The sequence below is a fragment of the Xyrauchen texanus genome, chromosome 18, assembly GCF_025860055.1.
Source record: "Xyrauchen texanus isolate HMW12.3.18 chromosome 18, RBS_HiC_50CHRs, whole genome shotgun sequence".
In the NCBI taxonomy this organism is placed as follows: domain Eukaryota; kingdom Metazoa; phylum Chordata; class Actinopteri; order Cypriniformes; family Catostomidae; genus Xyrauchen; species Xyrauchen texanus.
In genome coordinates this window covers 7707503-7727646 of record NC_068293.1, presented here as the reverse complement: position 1 = coordinate 7727646, position 20144 = coordinate 7707503, and the positions used below count along the sequence as shown (strand labels likewise).

Genomic DNA, 20144 nt, shown 5'->3' with positions numbered 1-20144 from the left:
TTTAGGCATATAACGTCGCATGTATAGACTGCCTATTGATTTCATAGTGATTTTTCAACACTTTTTTTATCCTCTGAAATAGATTACAATGGCTCTCCAATTATCAAAATATATTAATACAATTTATTGACAATATATTTACTGTGAAAGATGGCAGAAACATGTTTAAATTGTTAATGGATTTTAAGAGTGGTTCAAAGCTACCGTTAATTTATGAACTACTTGGATAACGCTGCTTTTGGGAAAGATTAAGTACCACTTAAGTGCTACTAATGTTCTACTTAGTGCTTGGGGAAACCCAGCCTTGGTCTGCGTTCACCGAAATTCAAAACACTTCCCACACTAATTGAAGCAGGAACTGTTTTTGAGCTCCATTTTCTAAGCGAAAAGTCCACAGAGGGGCGCCTAAAGCAAGTTGTAAAGTTGGTTGTTTTCAGCTGTCAAGGATGCTATACAATGAAGAGGAATGCTTATTTTATTAACTCTTCCCCCAAAACCCACACCTAAACCTTACCGTCAGTGGATTGAAACTTTATTTTTAGAGGGACAATATAACCTCACAATCACATTCGTCCCTCATTATGTAAATGCAATTACATGGTTTCAGTGGGACATAAACCGGGTTTCCCATGCTGCAGGTTGCACCACAGGAGAACGTAAACATATTTGATGCAAAAATGTCTAATAGGAGATGGAGTTTGTCAGTAACCCTAGCATTAGGAACATTCGGAAGCAACATGGTGACTTACTGTGTGATCATGTTGCTTCAGAGAAAATATTCTCTGTATATAAAATATATATATATTTTTTTATGCTATCACACTGAATAGTCACAAACATAGGCAAGGGCACATGTAGGTCAGAAGGGGAGGACTCATGCTTCCTGCTCTGGTTTGTCGAGTTCCCTTCAGTTCTGAGTAACATCTCGTCTGCACTGTGAATGAAGCGTGAAAGGCACATGTCCATGCAAGTTATGTCATCATTCTATAAGCATGCTTAAAGTTTCATAATTGGCACAACAACTCCCTGAGTGCACTGCTGTGCATCTAAACAACTCGCCATTTCTATTTCTTTATTGGGTCATTCCTACAATTTGGTGACTTTTAAGTAACTAGTACATGTTTCAAAATGTTTTATATATGAACCAACAACAACTTTAATGGACTTTTTAAAAAGAATAAAGACTATTTGTAATGGTACACTCGACTGTAGGTGTCACGATCCCCTGTTGTCTGCCCCGTGTTTCACTTGTCAATTGTCATGCACTACAATTCCCATGATTCCCAGCCCTCATCACTCTCTCATTGTTTTCACCTGTTTGTCATTTAGTCTAATTACCTTGTGTATTTAAACCCTGTTTGTTTTACATTCCCTTGTCGATCATTGCTTGTTTGTAGATGTCTGGATGCTGTTGTTTTTGCCCATGTTAGAAGTTGTTGTTTTGCCTTGTTTACTCAGTTCGTGTACCCTTGATGTTTTCGGGTTTTTGGTTTCTGTTTTCCCATCGTGGATATTTCCTTTGTTCCTGTTTTGTCTGTTTTCACTTTGTTTAATAAAAACCCGCGTGTAGATCCTCACTCCTCGTCTGCCTCCTCCTACAATCGTAACAGTAGGACTAAAAAAATGTTTTTAGGGAAAATTAAAGTAAATTAAAATCATGTTAAGTTATTGCACTAGTGTCCTTTCCTCGTGTCTCTGGAGCTGCATTTAAACTCAAACTTTGACAAAAACAAGTTCAATGTGTAATTGTAAAACTGATAGAGGAGGTGTTTTTGTATGTCCCTTGATTTGATTATCCACCCCATAATGCCATGATATTGTGAATTTTATTTGAAGATCGATTGAAGATTTTATGAAATTATGTCACACTTTGGTGGTGGTGGACATCAGCCATGCTGCAAAATAATGTCAGTGTTATTTGAAGGGATCCTGTAAATTCTGTTTTATTTACGTATGTTTTCCTTTATTTTGTCACGCATAACATGTCCACCCTGTTATGGACAGATATAGGAAAAATATATTGTTTTGAAATTTCTATATATTTATGTTAACAGAAATATAATCATGAGTTTATAAATATGTTAGCTGAATATATTTCACAGACCATGTAGTGGCAAATTTTACCCACATTGTTTTATAACAATAATTTTACAACCAGTTATTTTCAACCCTTATGCAGCCCACTTAACCCACCTAAAATTGTTAAAACATTTAGCTTAATTTATAAAATCTTTAACATGTCCCTTTAATGATAAAACATAAAGACACAGAAGTACAGAGGTTTGTAGAATAGCCAACATTTTTACTCAAGTAAAAGTACAATTAAGAAACTAATTACTCAAGTAATAAAAGTAAATACTTGTGTAAATAAAAGTAATAAAAATAATACTCAAGTAGTGAGTAACTAGTGTTTTTCACAAATAACGTAATGTTTGCTCTCCTATATTCCAGTACATGATACACATTTAACATGCATTACAGAATGATAATGATTATTATTAATAATAATGAAACTATTAAATATTATTGTTAATAATGTAAATTGTCAATATTCACCACCATGTTGTTCCAAACCCATATGACCATATGACATCCCAGATGTGTATGACCTTCTTTCTTCTGCACAACACAGAGTTTTAGAAGAATATCTCAGCTTTGTTGGTCCATACAATGTAAGTGAATGGTAACTTTGAAGCTCCAAAAAGGATATAGAGGCAGAATAATAGTAATTCATAAGACTCAATATAACATTTTTACGATGCAATATGATGGGTGTGGGTGAGAAACAGATAAATATCTATAACTTTATTATATGTAAAGTCCTCTTGTGTTTTTATTACAAATTCTCCTCCCTGCCCAGTAGGTGGTAAAATGCACAAATAATGTAATCACCAGAAACACAAGAAGAATGTGTAAGTGGAGATTTATTAGTAAAAAAGGATTTAAATATTGATCTGTTTCTCACACACACTTATATCCCTTCTGAAGACAAAGATTGAACCAGTGTCATTTGAATTCCTTTGAATGGCAGAAAGCACATAAAGGCAGCATTAAAGTTTTGTTCACCATTCACTTGCATTCTATGAACCAACAGAGCTGAGATATTCTTATAAAAAGTTTTGTGTTCAGCAGAAGAAAAAACATATCTGGGATGGCATGGGGTGAGTAAACGATGCAAGAATTTTAAATTTTGGGACAATATTCCTTTGAGATTTTAGACAAAACGCTAAACTTCTTTTCAATTCATCATTTACCTTTCACCGCATGTTTTTCACCCTCCATATTTTGAAAGGGAATGGTGACAGATGTTGTCAGTCTCTAACATTCTGTCTAACATCTTTTGGGTTCCACAGAATACAGAAAGTTTCACAGAGTTTGAAAAATATGAGGGCAGGCAAATGATGATATAACATTAATTGTATCATTTTAAGAATGCTTCTCAGATTTGGACAAATCAATTAGAAGAGAAGTTTGGATACCTTTTACTAGTAATTATTACAGTGAACAATTTTAACAATGTCACACAGTTCCAAATGATATATAATGTTTAATTATACACTGAAGCAAAATCATGCTTTATTCATTCCTTCTGTCGTTATTTCACAGCTTTATACATCCTGCGTGAATTTCGTTCAGTGACGGATTGTCAGAGTCGAAAGAATTGAGATAATTAATCTAGTGCACCTTATCTCTGTGTTTGGAAGCATGTTGTCCATAAGACAAAGGCAGGGCAAAACATTTGCACTTAATGTTAATGTTTACAAGGATTTTTACAATAGGCACTGATATGTTGCAACGCTGATATAAAAATTTAAACTTTGAAACTGGAGGTCAGAAGAGCCCATAGTTACAGATTCATGCTGAAAATGAATGAGTATCACATGACACAGACAAGCCCACATTATCAAAGTCTCTAAAACTTACCTCACTGTATTTTCTTAAATTGGATGTTGAAATATATCCTTGTCTTGGTGTAAAATGAAGGTACTGTGTGGAGTGAAGAAATGTTTGTTTTGCACGCTTGTCGCTGTAGTGTTGAACATGACTCGAGTGCAGCTGTGAAGTTCCGCTGTCATAAGAATCCCATAAAAAAAAAATCTCAATAAATTATGCATTTATTAACACTAATTAAATATAAACCAGTAATGTAACGACAGGAACGCAACCCATTGTAACAAATTAAAGTAAAAAATAATAATCAGAAATGTACTTGAGTAAGAGTGAAAAGTACCCACCATAAAACATACTCATAAAAGCAATTTTTCCATAAAGTTACTCAAGCAAATATAAGGGAGCAAATGTAGCACATTAATATCCACCTCTGCCTAAGTATGTAAAAAAAAAAAAAAAAGTTTAAAAGTAATAAAGTCACAATTTTATGAATGACATTTTTGGCATTTATAAGAATTATGACAGACATATGCAGCTAACGGTGTCATATAAATGTTCAAATATTTAAATTCACATCGGTAACGTAGACATAAAAAGAATAATTAATGAGACACATCTTTGCCACACAAACAACAGGTAGAACACTTTCGGCTTTTTTGGGGGGGGCAAAAATTCTAAAATGAGGCAAATGCTAATTTAATTTCTGCATTGTCATTTTCTTAAACAGCAAAAGAAAAAACGATTATGTTTCCATAACATTCTAGAATAAGAAATAGAGAGAGATGGATTATGACTGTCAAAAGAGAGAAAGGTGCTAAATTTAAACTTCAAATTCAAGTATGTACCGCCATTGATGAAGAACTTTTCTGCCATTAATAAAGTACCTTCTTCAGGTATGCAGGTGAGCAGCATGGATACTGTATATTCCCTGATAAACGTCATACAGGCACATGGTCATTGTCCCGTGACCAAAATGTATAATGTAGTCATAACAACTGTGAAAATAATGTAATAAATAATGTTAAACAAGACAAGAAACAACTTTCTGTGCATACATAACACTTACATTTGAAAAGAGCTGCATGACTAGCTGTTCTCAGATGTTTCATTGTTATTCAGGATTTTGTTCTTATAGTGGGCCTATAATAAAGTGCTCAGTAGAAGCACACTTCAGAATCTCTGTGGATACAGTAGATCATTCTGGATATTTTTTGCCAACTGTTTTGTGTATACTGCGGATTATGATTTACTATGCATTTGACATTCTGCTCTTGGCATACTAAATAGTAGAAAAAATTTTATATTCAGACTTGGGGTTACTGTCACTCCCTCAGCAGCTGTATTAAAAACCTCATTGCAACGGTGTAGTTTGCAGTGTTTTTATTTTTATTTTATTTGATTAATTTCAGGGTGTTATAACATGAAGTATTGTGATATAAATGTTCATGAACTAATATAAATATTTACTCAAGAGTAAAGAGTGCCATCAATGTCTAAGCAAAGTGTCCAATCTCGATGGATAAAAGCAAGTCGTTATCCATTATCCAGTTTCATTTGGAAATACACCACATTTTGGAATTAAAATTCTTTGTGAATACCATTTTATTTTGACATTAGACTCTATTCAATTTAGTTTCAGTTAAGATCTCTGAAGATAAAGCTTATAATAATGTGAATAGCTGGACTGAACATATCCAAGAGAAATTTGTTCTCATTTTCATTTGGTGGCTTTGGTCACACAGAAAACATCCCCTGGCCTCCACTGACATGTTATGCGGGGGTTTCTTTCTTTTTATTTATTTATTTACCTTTTTCTGTCAGTCTGAATTTAAGTCCTGAGGCAAGGTGGAGCTTGTCTCCACACAGAAACGCATGAGCTGACTTTGCCTTTAGAGATTTCTGCAGAGAGAGAGAGAGAGACCAGTCAGATAGAAAGGCTAGTAAAAGAGATGGAGACCTAAAGGAAGGTCATCTGTGGGGATGTAAATAATGCTAAAGATGCCCTTCAAACATAGTGTTTGTTTGTGACAGTGCGAGAGAGAGAGATTTTGTTTTTTCATTTCAATATCTCTTTTAATTACAAAAAAAACAAAGAGATCAAATAAATATAACATTTACAAAGAGCAAAATATAAGCATTAAAAACTCTTTGAAAAAGGGGGAAAAACTTTTAAAAATGCACACACAAAAGTACACCAATACAATTTCCAGCATTACACCTTTTCATAGCATTATTTCAAAACCTCCCCCTTCAATGGGCCTTCTGTACCCCACAAGAAAAGAGTCAGTATCATTTACCAAACTATAGCTTTTACAAGCCCCTGTAAAATATGTAATGGGTGTAACTGTCACGAATGTAGGTGAAGGCAGACAAGGAGCGAGGATCTAGATGCAGCGGTTCTTTATTTGAAACCAAACAAAAGGAAACAAACACTACAAGAACCAAGGAAATACCCGCGATGGGGAAAAATAAAGCAAAACTACAAAAACAACACGGAAGACATTAGAAGGGTTTAATGGGTAGGAGAAACAATGACGGAGAGCACGGAAACAAGCATCCACAAACATTAAAGACCGGCAGGGGAATGGAGAAATAAACAGGGTTATATACACAGAGGTGATGGAACTAAATGATACGCAGGTGAAAACAATGAGTGAGTGCTGGCAGGCGGTGAGGGCAAGGAGAGATGGGAAGTGTAGTTTTCTAGACAAGGACTGGTGAAAACACGGACCGGGACCACAAGGAACGTGACATGGAGTGTGACGTGCTGAGTGAAACAGAAAACACGGGGCAGACAACACAGGAACGTGACAGTAACCCTCCACTAAAAATATTCTTGTTCTTTCTTGTCAGCCAAATTGGCATTTTTGCCTTACCAAAGATCAAATTCAATAAAACTACTTTTTGCTTATTTCAGACACTATATTTCAGACCAAAAGCAACACACACACACACACAATTTGTAAACAGAAAATCTAGTTCATGGCTAAATTCTCCCAACAAACTACAAATTTAATTGAACCATAAACAACCAATAAATAAATGATGAACTGTGTCTGGGGTCCCACAAAATGGAAATTCTTCCCCTTGTATAAGGATTTAAATGTGCCTCGTGTCTGTTTGTAGCTATAATCCAATGTACAATCCACCATTAAAGATCCCCTGTCTTTATTTTTTTATTGTTTCTTGTACAAAGACCTCCAACTGCCAAATGAGTGGTGGTGGTGTAGTGGACTAAAGCACATAACTGTTAATCAGATGGTCGCTGGTTCGATCACCACAGCCACCAGCATTGTGTCCTTGAGCAAGGCACTTAACTCCAGGTTGCTCCGGGGGGATTGTCCCCGTAATAATTGCACTGTAAGTCGCTTTGGATAAAAGTGTCTGCCAAATGCGTAAATGTAAATGTAACTGCCAATTTGAGAAGAGCCTGGCTCAACAAAACTTGTCCATTTAGTCTGAGGAAGATCCTGTAATGCTCTTAGGTTGTTTCACACAGACACAAAACAGAGCTTTTTTAGAAGTAGTCTTAAAAAACCAAGCTCTGGTATTGTTAAAGAGAGCAGCCCCCCTTCAGTCTCAGGCCAATATCCCACATCCACAGCCACACTGATTTCAGGGAACGCAATCTCTGTTGTCTCAGCTTGCAAAGGCAAAACTGGACAGGACTCTTGAACGTCATCCAATCATTTCTGAAGAGTACAAACAGACCGAATGGCAGTTTTTTCAGCCACCTGTTCTGCAGTAATCCACTGTTCATTGAGCCTGAGTTTACGAATCTTATACAGTCGTGCACTGACCAGGCTTGCACGGACACTCTGCGATTTCAATAACACACTAGACAAATGAGGGTTAAAAAAATATATCCCTGATGCTGATTCGCTAAGATTCGGAGTGGAAAACTGTGGACTGTGTTTGTGTAGGTTTTGCACTTTTACGCACAGTGTGCAGTTATGTGCGTTACTGCCATATTGTCGACAAAGAACTCAGCTTTTGGACCCACGATCTGATCCACCCTCTTTGGCTTCAGTTACCATCACTGAGGGTTTGGAGAACACATGCTTCTGACTGCATTATTTTCATCAAACCCCCTGTTCAACTGCACATCCAGGGGGCTCTTGCATGTCATTCAAGCCGAGATGAGCCACCCTCCTCGGCTTCAGTCACCATCACAGTGGGCCTGGAGGAACCTCTCCTCCAACTTCATTTTTTTCATCAAAAACTCTGTTCAACTGCACATCCAGGGGGTCTTCCATGTCATTCAAGCCGAGATGAACCACCCTCCCTCGCTTCGCTCACCGTGAGTTAGACCACAGAGCACACGCGCTCCCAGTGCATTGACTTCCATTCCTTTTCATTCAGTTTGCATTGGGACCGGGTGTGCTCCAGGCTTCACTGACGGTGATCAATGCCGGGGGAAAGCGAGGGTCCCCGGATTGAGGCAGTGGCTAAAGACCCTGGGTGAACGGCAGAGCAAAAGCTCTGAAAATGTAAATTTAAGTTTTCTGAATAAAACTGTCTTCATAGTTTTTGAAAATAGCGCATGAGAACAGCCGTTTCTGATGACGTCTTCTCATTGGAAGATTCAAACGTGCGCACTCGCTGCTGACACCTGTAGTCTCCTTGACAATGCTGTGACGTCATGCATCCATGCAGAAAACAGAGATTGTTTACTCCAGCTGCTGAAGAATTTACAGACATTTCAGACGATGATATCACTAGAAGTTGTTTTTGGAAGGTCTCGACCATGATTTAGATCAGTAAGTTTCTAAAAATTGCAGCGATTGTTGCATTTTGTTTTTACATATTTGTTAGTCAGTTTTTATGCATCTGGTTTTACAAAGTTATTGAGGAACTTACTAAAACATTCCACAAAAAGATTTTAATAAGATATATCATTAGTGTTGTGAAGAGTGGAATATACAATTCTAAATGTGTGCAGAGAGATGTTCTAGAATGAGTACAGAGAGGACATTTTTTTCTTCCAACACAACATTTTATTATGACAGTTTGAATGTCATTTTTTAATGTCAACATTTTTAATGTCAGTTTGCTGTGATTAGAAGAATCCTAATTCGTTTTGTGGTATTCAACATTTATGATTCATCAGATGAGGAATGGGTTCCAAAGCCACCAGCAAAACGTCCCACTCAGCCTGCAACACCTGTACCTGCTTCCAGCGGTGCTAGGGCGAGAGGGAGACAGAGACAAAACACTCATGCCAATTGGTAAGTAAAGTGTGTTCATTTGAACTAAGATGTGCATTTGTGCCAAAAGGAATAGATAAAATAGTTTATTTGACACATTTCTATTTGAGTCATAAACCAACTGTGTGTATATACAGCTCCAATACCTGTTCTTTTGATTCTCTTAGCACACGTTCACACCACTAGCTTATGTTTCACACAGCAATCAGCCCCAATACCTATTATTTTGTTTTCTCATAGTGACATAGTGTGTGAGTTTGGAAGTACATGGCTAATCCTGTTTTTGTTATTCAATAGTGATGACACTGGATGGTTGTATGAAAAGCAAGATGTGGACTAAAACAATTTATGAAAAATAAACCCACAAACTGTTTGAATAGGCAAACTGTTTGAATAGGCAGATTCCCTTTGTGGTTATACCTGGGACTTCTTTGTTTATGAGGGCAAGTCTACAGCAGCAGAAAAAGGTAATGGACTGAGCTATGATGCAGTCATGACCCTTTTAAATGAGGTGTTGGGAACTGGTTACAGGCTATTTGTGGATAACTTCTACTCCAGTTTAAACTCTCCAGAGACCTTCTTTGGAAAAAAGATTTACACTTGTGGCACCATCAGACCAAACCGAAAAGTCTTTCCCAATACAACAGTGAACAAGATGCCCAAGAACGCAACACTCGGCACTATTCACTGGATAAGGTACAACAATCTGTTGTTTGTGGAGTTAGGTTTCTAAAGATACCTTGATTATATGTGTAGACAGAGGGACTCATGAGCAGTAAACCTTTTAATTTGGGTATGTCATTTACCCCGTTCCTCACTAAAGTGGGGGTGCAAGGAAATATACAACCCTCATGTCGTTGTTTTCATCTTTTCACTGTCTACATGACCCATCAGTCAAAAATGTTCTAGCTTTTCATTGGCTGGCTTTATCCAGAGACAAACATGGATGACACAAATCTTTACGTCACTCATGTCGACTGTCCCGTTTGGCTATTTTGAATTACTACCCAATCACAACCGCACAGAAAATTTTTAAGGATGGATAATTTTGTTTGCAAGACCCTCCCAAATAACATGTTTGTGTCCAGTTTGCCAGTGCCCTTCGTAAATGTTTGCTCCTGTTTATGTCTGTAACGCTGGGAAGAAGTCAAGAGAGCCGGATCTAGGTGCACCTAAGGATTTTTTAATGACAATAAACAAACACAAATAACTGGTAGACACAGGAACAAATAAAACGATAGGAAACAAGAACAAAAACAGGCGCAAACATCTATGAAGGGCACTGGTCAAACACATACAACAACTGACCAAGACTGAACAGAAATCAGGGCATTATATACACAAAGACTAATGAGAAAATTAAACACAGGTGAGGACAATGAAGGACAGCTGGAAGAGATGAGAGCAGGGAATTATGGGAAGTGTAGTCCGGGAACAGATGACAAGGGAGAAACACAAGCCAGACAACAGTGAATCTTAAAGTTAGCAATAGAATTTCAAGGCTGGAGTCTAACAAAAGGGACATAATACTGTATAACCCCATTTAAAGGAATAATTCATCCAAAAATGAAAATTCTCTCATCATTTACTCATCCTCATGCCATCCCAAATGTGAAAGATTTTTTTCTTCTTCTGCTGAACACAAATTAACATTTTTGAGAAAATCTCAGCTCTGTTGGTCCACACAATGCGGTCCACACAATGCAAAGTGAATGATGGCCAGAACTTTGAAGCTCCAAAATGCACATAAAGGCAGTATCAAAGTAATCCATAAGAATCCAGTGGTTAAATCCATAACCACTTCTGAAGCGATATGATAGGTGTGGGTGAGAAACAGTTCAATATTTAAGTAATTTTTTTACTATAAATTATAAATATAATAATATAAATCCTCCCTGCACAGTAGCGATATGCATGAAGAATGTGGAAGTGAAAGTGGAGAACTATAGTGAAAAAGGTATTTTTCATACGCTCTTGCGGTACTTTGATATGCATATGTTACAGTGATGGACAAAATTTCTAACCAACATGCAAAATGCAGCTGCACAAGCTCTGATGAAAACAAAACTTATTTGAGATTGGCCAGAATTACAACGTGACAATGCCATATTTCACATAATACTCTTACTACTTCTGCTATATGTCAGTCTATCGCACTGAATTAACACATTAATCGACAGTCCTAATTATAAACACACATTATGTAATCAGATTACTTTTTTGAGGAACGAGTAAAGTAATGTGATATTTTTATATTTTAGAGTATAATATCTGAGTTACCTTTTAAATAATTAACGCATTGCTTTTGAACACCTCTCCCCATATTGCGAGAAATCAGGATTCAAATTGTGTAAACTTTAGGGAGGAGATGTAGTGCATGATGGCCATTTTAGTGTGCGCATGATGGGTATTGTAGTTCTAGAGAGTATGAGCCATGCTTATCAGCGATGTGCAGAGCAAGTCTTCTTTTAGCCCACCCTGAGATTTATAAGTATGAACATTTCAGTGGAATCCAGTTGTACTCATCATTTGAGCGGTTGATTTTTTTTTTGTGCACTGGAGCTTACATGAGCAGCTGTCATAATCTTTGACGTTGTCATGACAATCACAGCAAGAGTTAAGAAATGTGTCCTCATAAGGCAACATTTTGTCAAAAATTTTACATTTGGGTAAGTGAAACTTTGATTCTCCCAATTGATTCATGCAGGCTGCTGGTAAAAGTGTGTATATACAAAAACGTCTAGGTTACTATTGTAACCACCATTCCCTGATGGAGGGAACGAAAAATTGTGTCGATGAAGCGACACTAGGGGCCATTCTTGTAGGCCTCGGTTACCTCTGAACTTGAGAAAAGGCCAATGAGAAATTGGCAGTCAACTCTTGTCCCTCCCCCAGACATATGGGTATAAAAGGAGGGAATCATGTGTCTGAGTGACTTGTTCCTCGCCCTCCCTGGCCTTGAACAGCACCTGTGCAAGTAGGCTCACTGGGAGAAATGCGCATTTGCGCAGCCCCTGGGGCAAGCTGTGTGAAGCCTCCGTTATGGAGTACCTGTGGGAGGTCTCTTGGGAAGCAAACAGGTCCATCTGTGCTTTGCCAAAACGCTCCCAAATCAGCTGGACCACCTTGCGGTGGAGCCTCCACTCTCTGCTGAGCATGCCATGTCGTGACAGCGCGTCCGCTGCCATGTTGAGGCTGCCTGGGATATGAGTGAGATGCTACTGAGTCGCTTCTGACTCCAAAGGAGGAGATGGCAGGCGAGTTGTGACATGTGACGAGTGCGTACGCCACCTTGGCAATTTATGTACGTCACCGTCATGGTGCTGTCTAAATGGATCAAGACGTGCTTGCCCTGGATCAGCAGGAGAAACCTCTGCAGGGCAAGAAGTATAGCCAACAACTCTAGGCAGTTGACGTGCCAACGTAGGCATGGCCCTGTCCAGGAACCAGTGGCAGCGTGCCCGTTGCACATGGTGCCCCATCCCAGTTTAGAGTGGTGACCACAACGCATCTGGACACCTGCTGTAGGGGAACTCTTGTCTGTAGGAAACAGAGGTCTGTCTAAGGGTTGAATGGAGGGGCTGCCTCTATGACCTTCGTGAAGACGTGAGGGGACAGGGACGAGCCGAAGGGGAGGACCTGGTACTAGTAGGTTGGGCCGTTGAACGCGAGCCATAGGAAGGGTCTGTGCCGAGGCAAAATTGAGATGTGAAAGTTTGCTTCCTTCAGGTCTACTGCTGTGAACCAATTTAGATGGTAGACACATGTTAGAATAAGTTTATGCATGAGCACCTTTGAACGGGAGTCTGTGTGAGGCTTGGTTCAGAACTCACAGGTCCAAGATTGGCCGCAATGCACAGCCTGACTTGGGTACGATGAAGTGAGGGCGGTAGAACCCTGGCTTCATTTCGGCTAGATGGACGGCTTTATCGCAACCCTGTGGGTAGTGCCTGGCAAACTAAATCGCGTAGCTGTGTCTGATGGTCCTGGCCAGCCAGTGCAATGGGTTGGAAGCGTAAGCATCCAAGCACCGAGCGGGCTCCTGCTGGAACGGCGGTGGGAGATGGCCTCTGTCTGCTTCCTCACTGCCGAAGACTGCTGGGAAAAGTCTTCAATGGTGTTGAAGAATAAGCCGAACTGAGAGATGGGGGCGTTGAGAAAGTGGGCTTTGTCAGGGTCCCACATCTTGACCAGGTTCAACCACAGATGTCGTTCCTGGGCATCAGCTGTCTGAGTGTCGGTGCTGTGACCATTCATAAAACACTGCCTGCATGTGATCGCAGCCCAGACACGCGAGGCAGGTCTTATTACCACCAGAAATGGAGAGATATCTACACACTACACAACGGAACTACACAAAGGTGGAAAGACATCTTTAACCCTCAGAGCCCGACGGCATCGTCCACGACATCACACGGCACCTCCGATAAATATTTATATAATTTGATGAAAGTTTTATCGATTTTCTTACCGTTTTTTCCAGCAGAAAGCTAACGAGCTAGCCATCACGGGGGTGTCTTTGGTGTCTTTGTAGCCTTTACAGAAGGTTTTCTATCCAGCCCGGAACTTGTGCCTCTTTTCGGAGTTTTTCAGCAATAAATCCAAACACTTACATCCAAGATTTATCCACTTGATGTCCATAATTTATCAATTCTCCATCATTTTTGCCGCTAGCTCGATGATAGCTGCCATTTTGGATATCACATGATGCTTTGCGTGAGGTTGTTGACCAATGACAGGCTGATCCGTCTTCCACGTTGGTGTGCGTCATTACGCATGAACCAAGCTCTGATATTGTGGAGAGAGAAACGCACGGCAAAGTAGTTTTGAGGAGAGAGAGAGCGCACGGCAAAGTAGTTTTGAGGAGAGAGAGAGAGAGAGAGCGCGTCTCTCTCTCTCTCCTCAAAGTAGTTTTGAGGAGAGAGAGAGAGAGATGCGCGGCATAATAGTTTTGAGGAGAGAGAGAGAGAGAGAGAGACGGTCCTCTCTCTCTCTCTCTCTCCTCAAAGTAGTTTTGAGGAGAGAGAGAGAGATGCGCGGCAAAATAGTTTTGAGGAGAGGTAATAGTTTTGAGGTAATAGTTTTGAGGAGAGGTAATAGTTTTGAGGTAATAGTTTTGAGGTAATAATTTTGAGGTAATAGTTTTGAGGTAATAGTTTTGAGGTAATAGTTTTGAGGTAATAGTTTTGAGGAGAGTGGGCGAAGTAGTTTTGAGGAGAGAGAGAGACGCACGGCAAAGTTGTTTTGAAGGATACACAGAGAAACACGGAGAAAAATGGATCGTCAGAGAAACATGGATGTAAATCAAGCGCTGGCCTTTTTTGATGCCATGCAGGATGATGGATATTCAGGAGAAGAGAGCTTTTTGACAGATGAGGAACTAGATTACCAGGATGGTCTAGACCCCGCTGAAGAGTAAGTGCCATTTATTTATTTACAGTAAAAGTTTAAAAATAAAAAAAAGTAATACGATAAAATAGAAATGCGCACAGTAGCGTTTTCTAAATATGTAAAAATAAGTTCTGTAAAAGTAGTATTTTGTTTTTCTATGTTTGTTACAGAGTAGTAAGAGTTGTGGATTACACTTTGTCTCTCAGCCATTTTTTGTCTGAGGTTTAGTGAGTTTACCTAGAGATACACACAAAGGATGTTGTAGTGGGGGAAGTTTTTTCCAACACTGCTCACCTTATAGCTGTGGTGGGTTGGGGGTACAGTAGCAATCTCAGCCATTGTTATCTTACGTGAGAAATAAAATACAAAAACACTCATTGATCTGATATGTATGATCTAATATTTTGCTTTATTTATTTGTTTTACAGTCGTGATAATGAAGAAGACACCAGCCCACCCACCCAAGCCAGACATGAAAGTTCCCATTCTTCCGCTGAGGAGGGCCCTTCCACTTCTGCTGCAGCATCCCAGCCTTCCACTTCTGCTGCAGCATCCCAGCCTTCCACTTCTGCTGCAGCATCCCAGCCTTCCACTTCTGCTGCAGCATCCCAGCCTTCCACTTCTGCTGCAGCATCCCAGCAGCTGCCAGGAAGTCATGGACGACTGCAGTCACGAGGGAGAGCATCCAGATCCGGCAGCTTGAGGGGTCGACAGAGTCTTGAATCCACTAGGTCGAGATCTAGATCACCACAGCCAGCAGCTCCAACTCCATCATGGAACAGTGAGAGTCAGCCAGACATCCCTCCAGTGCCCAAAAGGTTTGTCCCAACAAGAAAGCCAGGACATCAGCTTAGCCCCACATCCATATACACACCATTGGACCTTTTCAAACTTTTTGTCAGTGACAGTGCGGCAACCACTTTGTGTAATAACACAAACACAAACGCTGCAAAAAACATTGCCAGTGGCAAAAAGTATTCCTGGAAAAACTTCACTGTTGAAGAATTTTTCAAATATTTAGGACTGACTTTCTTTTTTGCACTGGTGAGACTGACAAATATCCGGGACTACTGGAGGACAAATACCATTTTCAGCCAACAGTTTCCCCACTCAGTGATGGCACGTGACAGGTATCAGGTCATTTCCTGGAACATCCACATGAGCGACCCTGATGAAGATGTCCACAACGACCGGAAGAGAGGGACACCAGCTTATGACCGGCTGTTTCGTCTGAAGCCCCTTTTAGATGACATCAAACATACATGCAGAGCATTTTATCACCCACGGCAGAACCTTTCAGTGGACGAGAGGATGGTGGCAACAAAGGCTCACACTGGCATGACCCAGTATATGAAGGCGAAGCCAACAAAGTGGGGCTTCAAACTTTTTGTGCTGGCAGACAGCAGCATTGGGTACACTTTAGACTTTGCTGTATACACGGGGAAGTCTGTGTTTGCTTCTGGTGTAGGACTGGCATACGACTCGGTTATGTCCCTCATGAACAAATCATCCCTAGGGAGTGGCTACAATGTGTATGTAGACAACTTCTACACAAGTCCAAAGCTATTCATGGATCTCTACAGCATGAACTTTGGAGCATGTGGCACCTACAGGGACAACAGACGAGGATGCCCACGCACAACCACAAATGCCATGACCAAAAAGGATCCTAGGGGCACCATCAGGTGGATCCGTGACGGCCCTCTGGTTTTTGTAAAGTGGATGGACACTCGGGAAGTCTCTGTCTGCTCCACAATTCACCCGGCCTTCTCTGGCAACACAGTTCAGAGAAGGGTAAGAACTCAGGATGGAGGCTGGTACACCAAATCCATTCCATGCCCAACCCCTGTCACTGAATACAACAAGAATATGGGAGGTGTTGATCTTTCTGATCAACTCATCCAATACTACTCAGTTCACCATAAAACTATGAGATGGTACAGGACATTGTTTTTCCATTTTTTGGACATTGCTGTGACCAACAGTTACTTACTTCACAAGGAAGTTTGTGCAGAGAAGCAGCAACAGCCCATGACCCACAAGGCTTTTCTGGAGGAGCTGACAGCCCAACTCTGTGGTGTTACAGTTGCTGTTCCCCCCACCCAGCAACAAAGTGACCATGTACCTGTGCCAACATCAGACCAAACTGAAACCAGCAAGAAGGCCTCCTATGGTAGAAGGCAATGTGTGAACTGCAAGCAGACAAGGCAGGTCAAACAGGCCACCCCCTGGAAATGCAAAGCCTGTGATGTGGCCCTCTGTGTGATTGCTGATAGGAACTGTTTTGAGGCTTGGCACCAGTGAATGAGGCAAAAAACGCCTGGACTTTTTTTGGAAAAATGTAAATAGTTTTGGTTCTGTAGAAGTTACAATGTTTATTCCTGTGCTCCAGGACTCCAATTTGCTTAGCTTTTATTTATTTGTGTGTGATTTCAATAAATATTTGAGTGATTCAATTTCCGTTTTATTTTTTCATTTGTCTTTATGGTCCCATAACTTATTTTACATTCAGGTGACATCAATGCAACACAAATATGCTGAAAGTCCAATTTGTCTTGAAAAAAAAGAGGTGTGTCAATTGTCTGTGCACAACAGGGTTGATGTTTTACAAGCTTTTTTAGTAAATAAAACCAGACGGAAAATGAATTGTAAAAATGCCCTTAGGTCTTAAAGGGTTAAAAAGACTTGTCTTTAAAAAGATGTTCAACGCCAATGTGTATACTCTTTTTGAGGAAATATACTCTTTTACATGTCCATTTGCTCTTTAAAGAAACGCTGTCAAAGCGCTTAGGGGCGTGGACTGCACTGGCGTGCAGAGAAGGGAGAAAGCCACTGGTAATGCACCGTAGGATCCAACAGCAATGCTCTTAGAGGCAAGTGGAACAGTAGTGGAACACCAGCTTGCTGAACACACAACCGCTCGGCTCTGAAGAAAAAATCTGAATGGACAGACGCACGATTACCTCCTTTTATACCCGTATGTCCGGGGGAGGGACATGCAAATTCTGTCTGCCAATTTCTCATTGGCCTTTTCTCAAGTTCAGAGGTAACCAAGGCCTTCAAGAAAGACCCTTAGTGTTGCTTCATTCAACACAACGTGAAGTGAGCGACAGACGGAGAACTCACGTTAGTGTAATTAACTACTTTTTCCCACGAATTGTACTTTTTAAAGTAATACATTTTTTTATACTTTTACTTTTACTTGAGTACATTTAAGTGCTATAACAGTACTTTTAATGCACTATATTCCCACCATCTGTGTTCGCTACTTCCCTAACCTTAATTTATTTTTATCTATCAACATGATTGGCTAGGGAGAGTCTTGTGACTCTTGTCAAATCAAATCACATGTAAAAAGAACTTGAAAGGCAGCTGCAGATCTGGCACTATTTGCTATGGATGTGGATGATGCTTCAAGGACAGTTCAACACCTGCACTTCTCGGCTGCACCTGGAAAAGATTTTGCAGTGAAAAAGGCCAATTGTTTGATTGTGTCATGTGAGTTTAACTTGCTCAAGCCAGATACCAGCATTAATCCTGCCTCAATTTTAAGAAACATATCGAGGTAAATTTCATATTTCTGCTTACTAGATTCTGTGTGTCTATAACGTAGCCTGTAAATTAACTATCACTGAGATTATTGGGTTGATGTGACAGATTAATGCAATGTTATCAATAGGGGCGATAAAACAATATTGATTTTTATCTGAAAGAGAGAGAGAGAGAGAGAGAGAGAGAGAGAGAGAGAGAGAGAGAGAATGTCCTCGATATCGATGATAAACTTTTAAAAGTAATTTTCTACACTTAGCCTATGTTCTACATCTAGACCAGGGGTGTTCATTACATCGATCATGATAACAAGAGCACCACTGGTTGGTTGATCTAGAAAAAAAATATAAAAGATTGACTTTTTATTTCTTGACATCTGTCGCTGCATGTTATTTGATTGACAGGCGCTAATGTTTGGGTGCTAATGCGTGTTCGCACCTATCGAGTATACTGTATAATTCCGGCAATGCCCGTCTTGATGAGGCATTAATGTAAATGCAGTCGGTTTGGTCTAAAGTGAAGCTATATTGTTGGACATATCAAATTTTGGACTTGAAGTGTAACCGAATTGAGCACTGTTTAGTATACACTGTCTTTATATGTCATATAAAGACTATTAATCAAACAACAATAACATGGAAACGAAAAAAAAACACCCACAACTTTTGGCTGAATAGCTTTAAAAGTATTATGTAGGCCTAATATAATAAATGTAATAATACATATTTTTTTTTTTTATAATATTGTTAGTTTATATTTTATATTACCGACCCCTGATGTAGCAGGGTATCTGTGGGTCCTTAAAAAGTCTTAAATTTACTTGCATCCGTCATTTAGCAGCTGACGCTTGAGTTTAGTGTGAGCGCGTGCAGGGAAGTGCATTTTTACTGAACTTACAATGTTACACGTATAAACCTTCATAAACCCATTAATCTAAAATTCAGATGGTGTTATTTTGCATCTCTAACACTAACTATGTTTCCATCCAATGATTTTTTTATAAAAATTTTAGCGCATCAAAATAAAGCTGATGGAAATGCAAATTATTGCTAAAATGTCGATACTTCAAATGTTGTGAAAAACTGGTTTGGATACACTTTTTGTCAGGAACATTGGCATTAACTTAATAGTGTCACATGAATTTGCCCCAATCGTTAGCCTGTGTTGATCATGACGACGGTATACATCCTTTAAAGCCAATTTATGTACATGATTATGGATTGATCTTAACGGCATACCTGCAAACATGACACTACAGGAGTGCCAACACAAATATCTTGTATCATGCACATCAACAAGTGCACAGAGAACAAATGAATAGCCACTGTTTGTGATTAATTTAATCGTGGTAGACATCCGTTTATTTATTAAAGTTGCTTTTCCACTCCATTCAAAATAATAGACGGCAGTCATGGAATTAGCCCACAAAACAAAACAAAAAAAATTATTTCTATGCACAAAGATGTTTTAAATTAAAAATAAATACACAATACTAGGAGAAAAGCATCAGTGTGCTTTTTGGAACACTATTTAGCCCAAGTCTATAAAAAATATTGTTTATCTTTTGAAAAAATGCCTGCAAAATTCCCTGTAATAAATTAAACAAATTACCAAATGAAAAAATTAATTAAAAAAAACAAACAATATTGTTAGTCCTAAATAATTGCCTTTTCTTTACACAAACTTAAATTATCCTTACCCTGTTATGTAGATATGTATGCCAATGCTGAGTTCGCTTTCAGAAAATGAGCTTTTGAACATTTTAAAATGTTTAAATCTATCCCTCTTTACCTTGGATCTCATTTGCTGAGCTTCTCCAGAAAATGTAAATTGCATTATGACACTAAAATTAATTTTAGATGACAATCAAGTTCAGTTGGTCATTAAACGTTGCTGCACAAATATGCGGGACATAATGCAGTTGTGATGGCAATGCTTTAGATTAGATGACTGTTCAAAATAGCCTATTGAATATCAGGAATGTATCATATGTAAACCCTGATATTACACCGCATCAGTTTGTCTTTAATAGCTGTGCACACATCATATACACATCGATGGATGGTCTTTACGCTAAGACCGAAAGTTTCCCCCACTACTTGGTGC

The 20144-nt window shown here is 39.3% G+C and overlaps 1 protein-coding gene across 1 annotated transcript; it reads left to right on the top strand.

Annotated features, from left to right (window-relative positions):
- The first annotated feature begins 14373 nt into the window (after positions 1-14373).
- On the top strand, positions 14374-16793 carry LOC127658612 (piggyBac transposable element-derived protein 4-like). Its single transcript, XM_052147986.1, has 2 exons — positions 14374-14513; positions 14918-16793. Exons 1-2 carry the CDS (start codon positions 14374-14376, stop codon positions 16791-16793), a joined length of 2016 nt encoding a protein of 671 aa, XP_052003946.1.
- The last annotated feature ends 3351 nt before the right edge of the window (positions 16794-20144 follow it).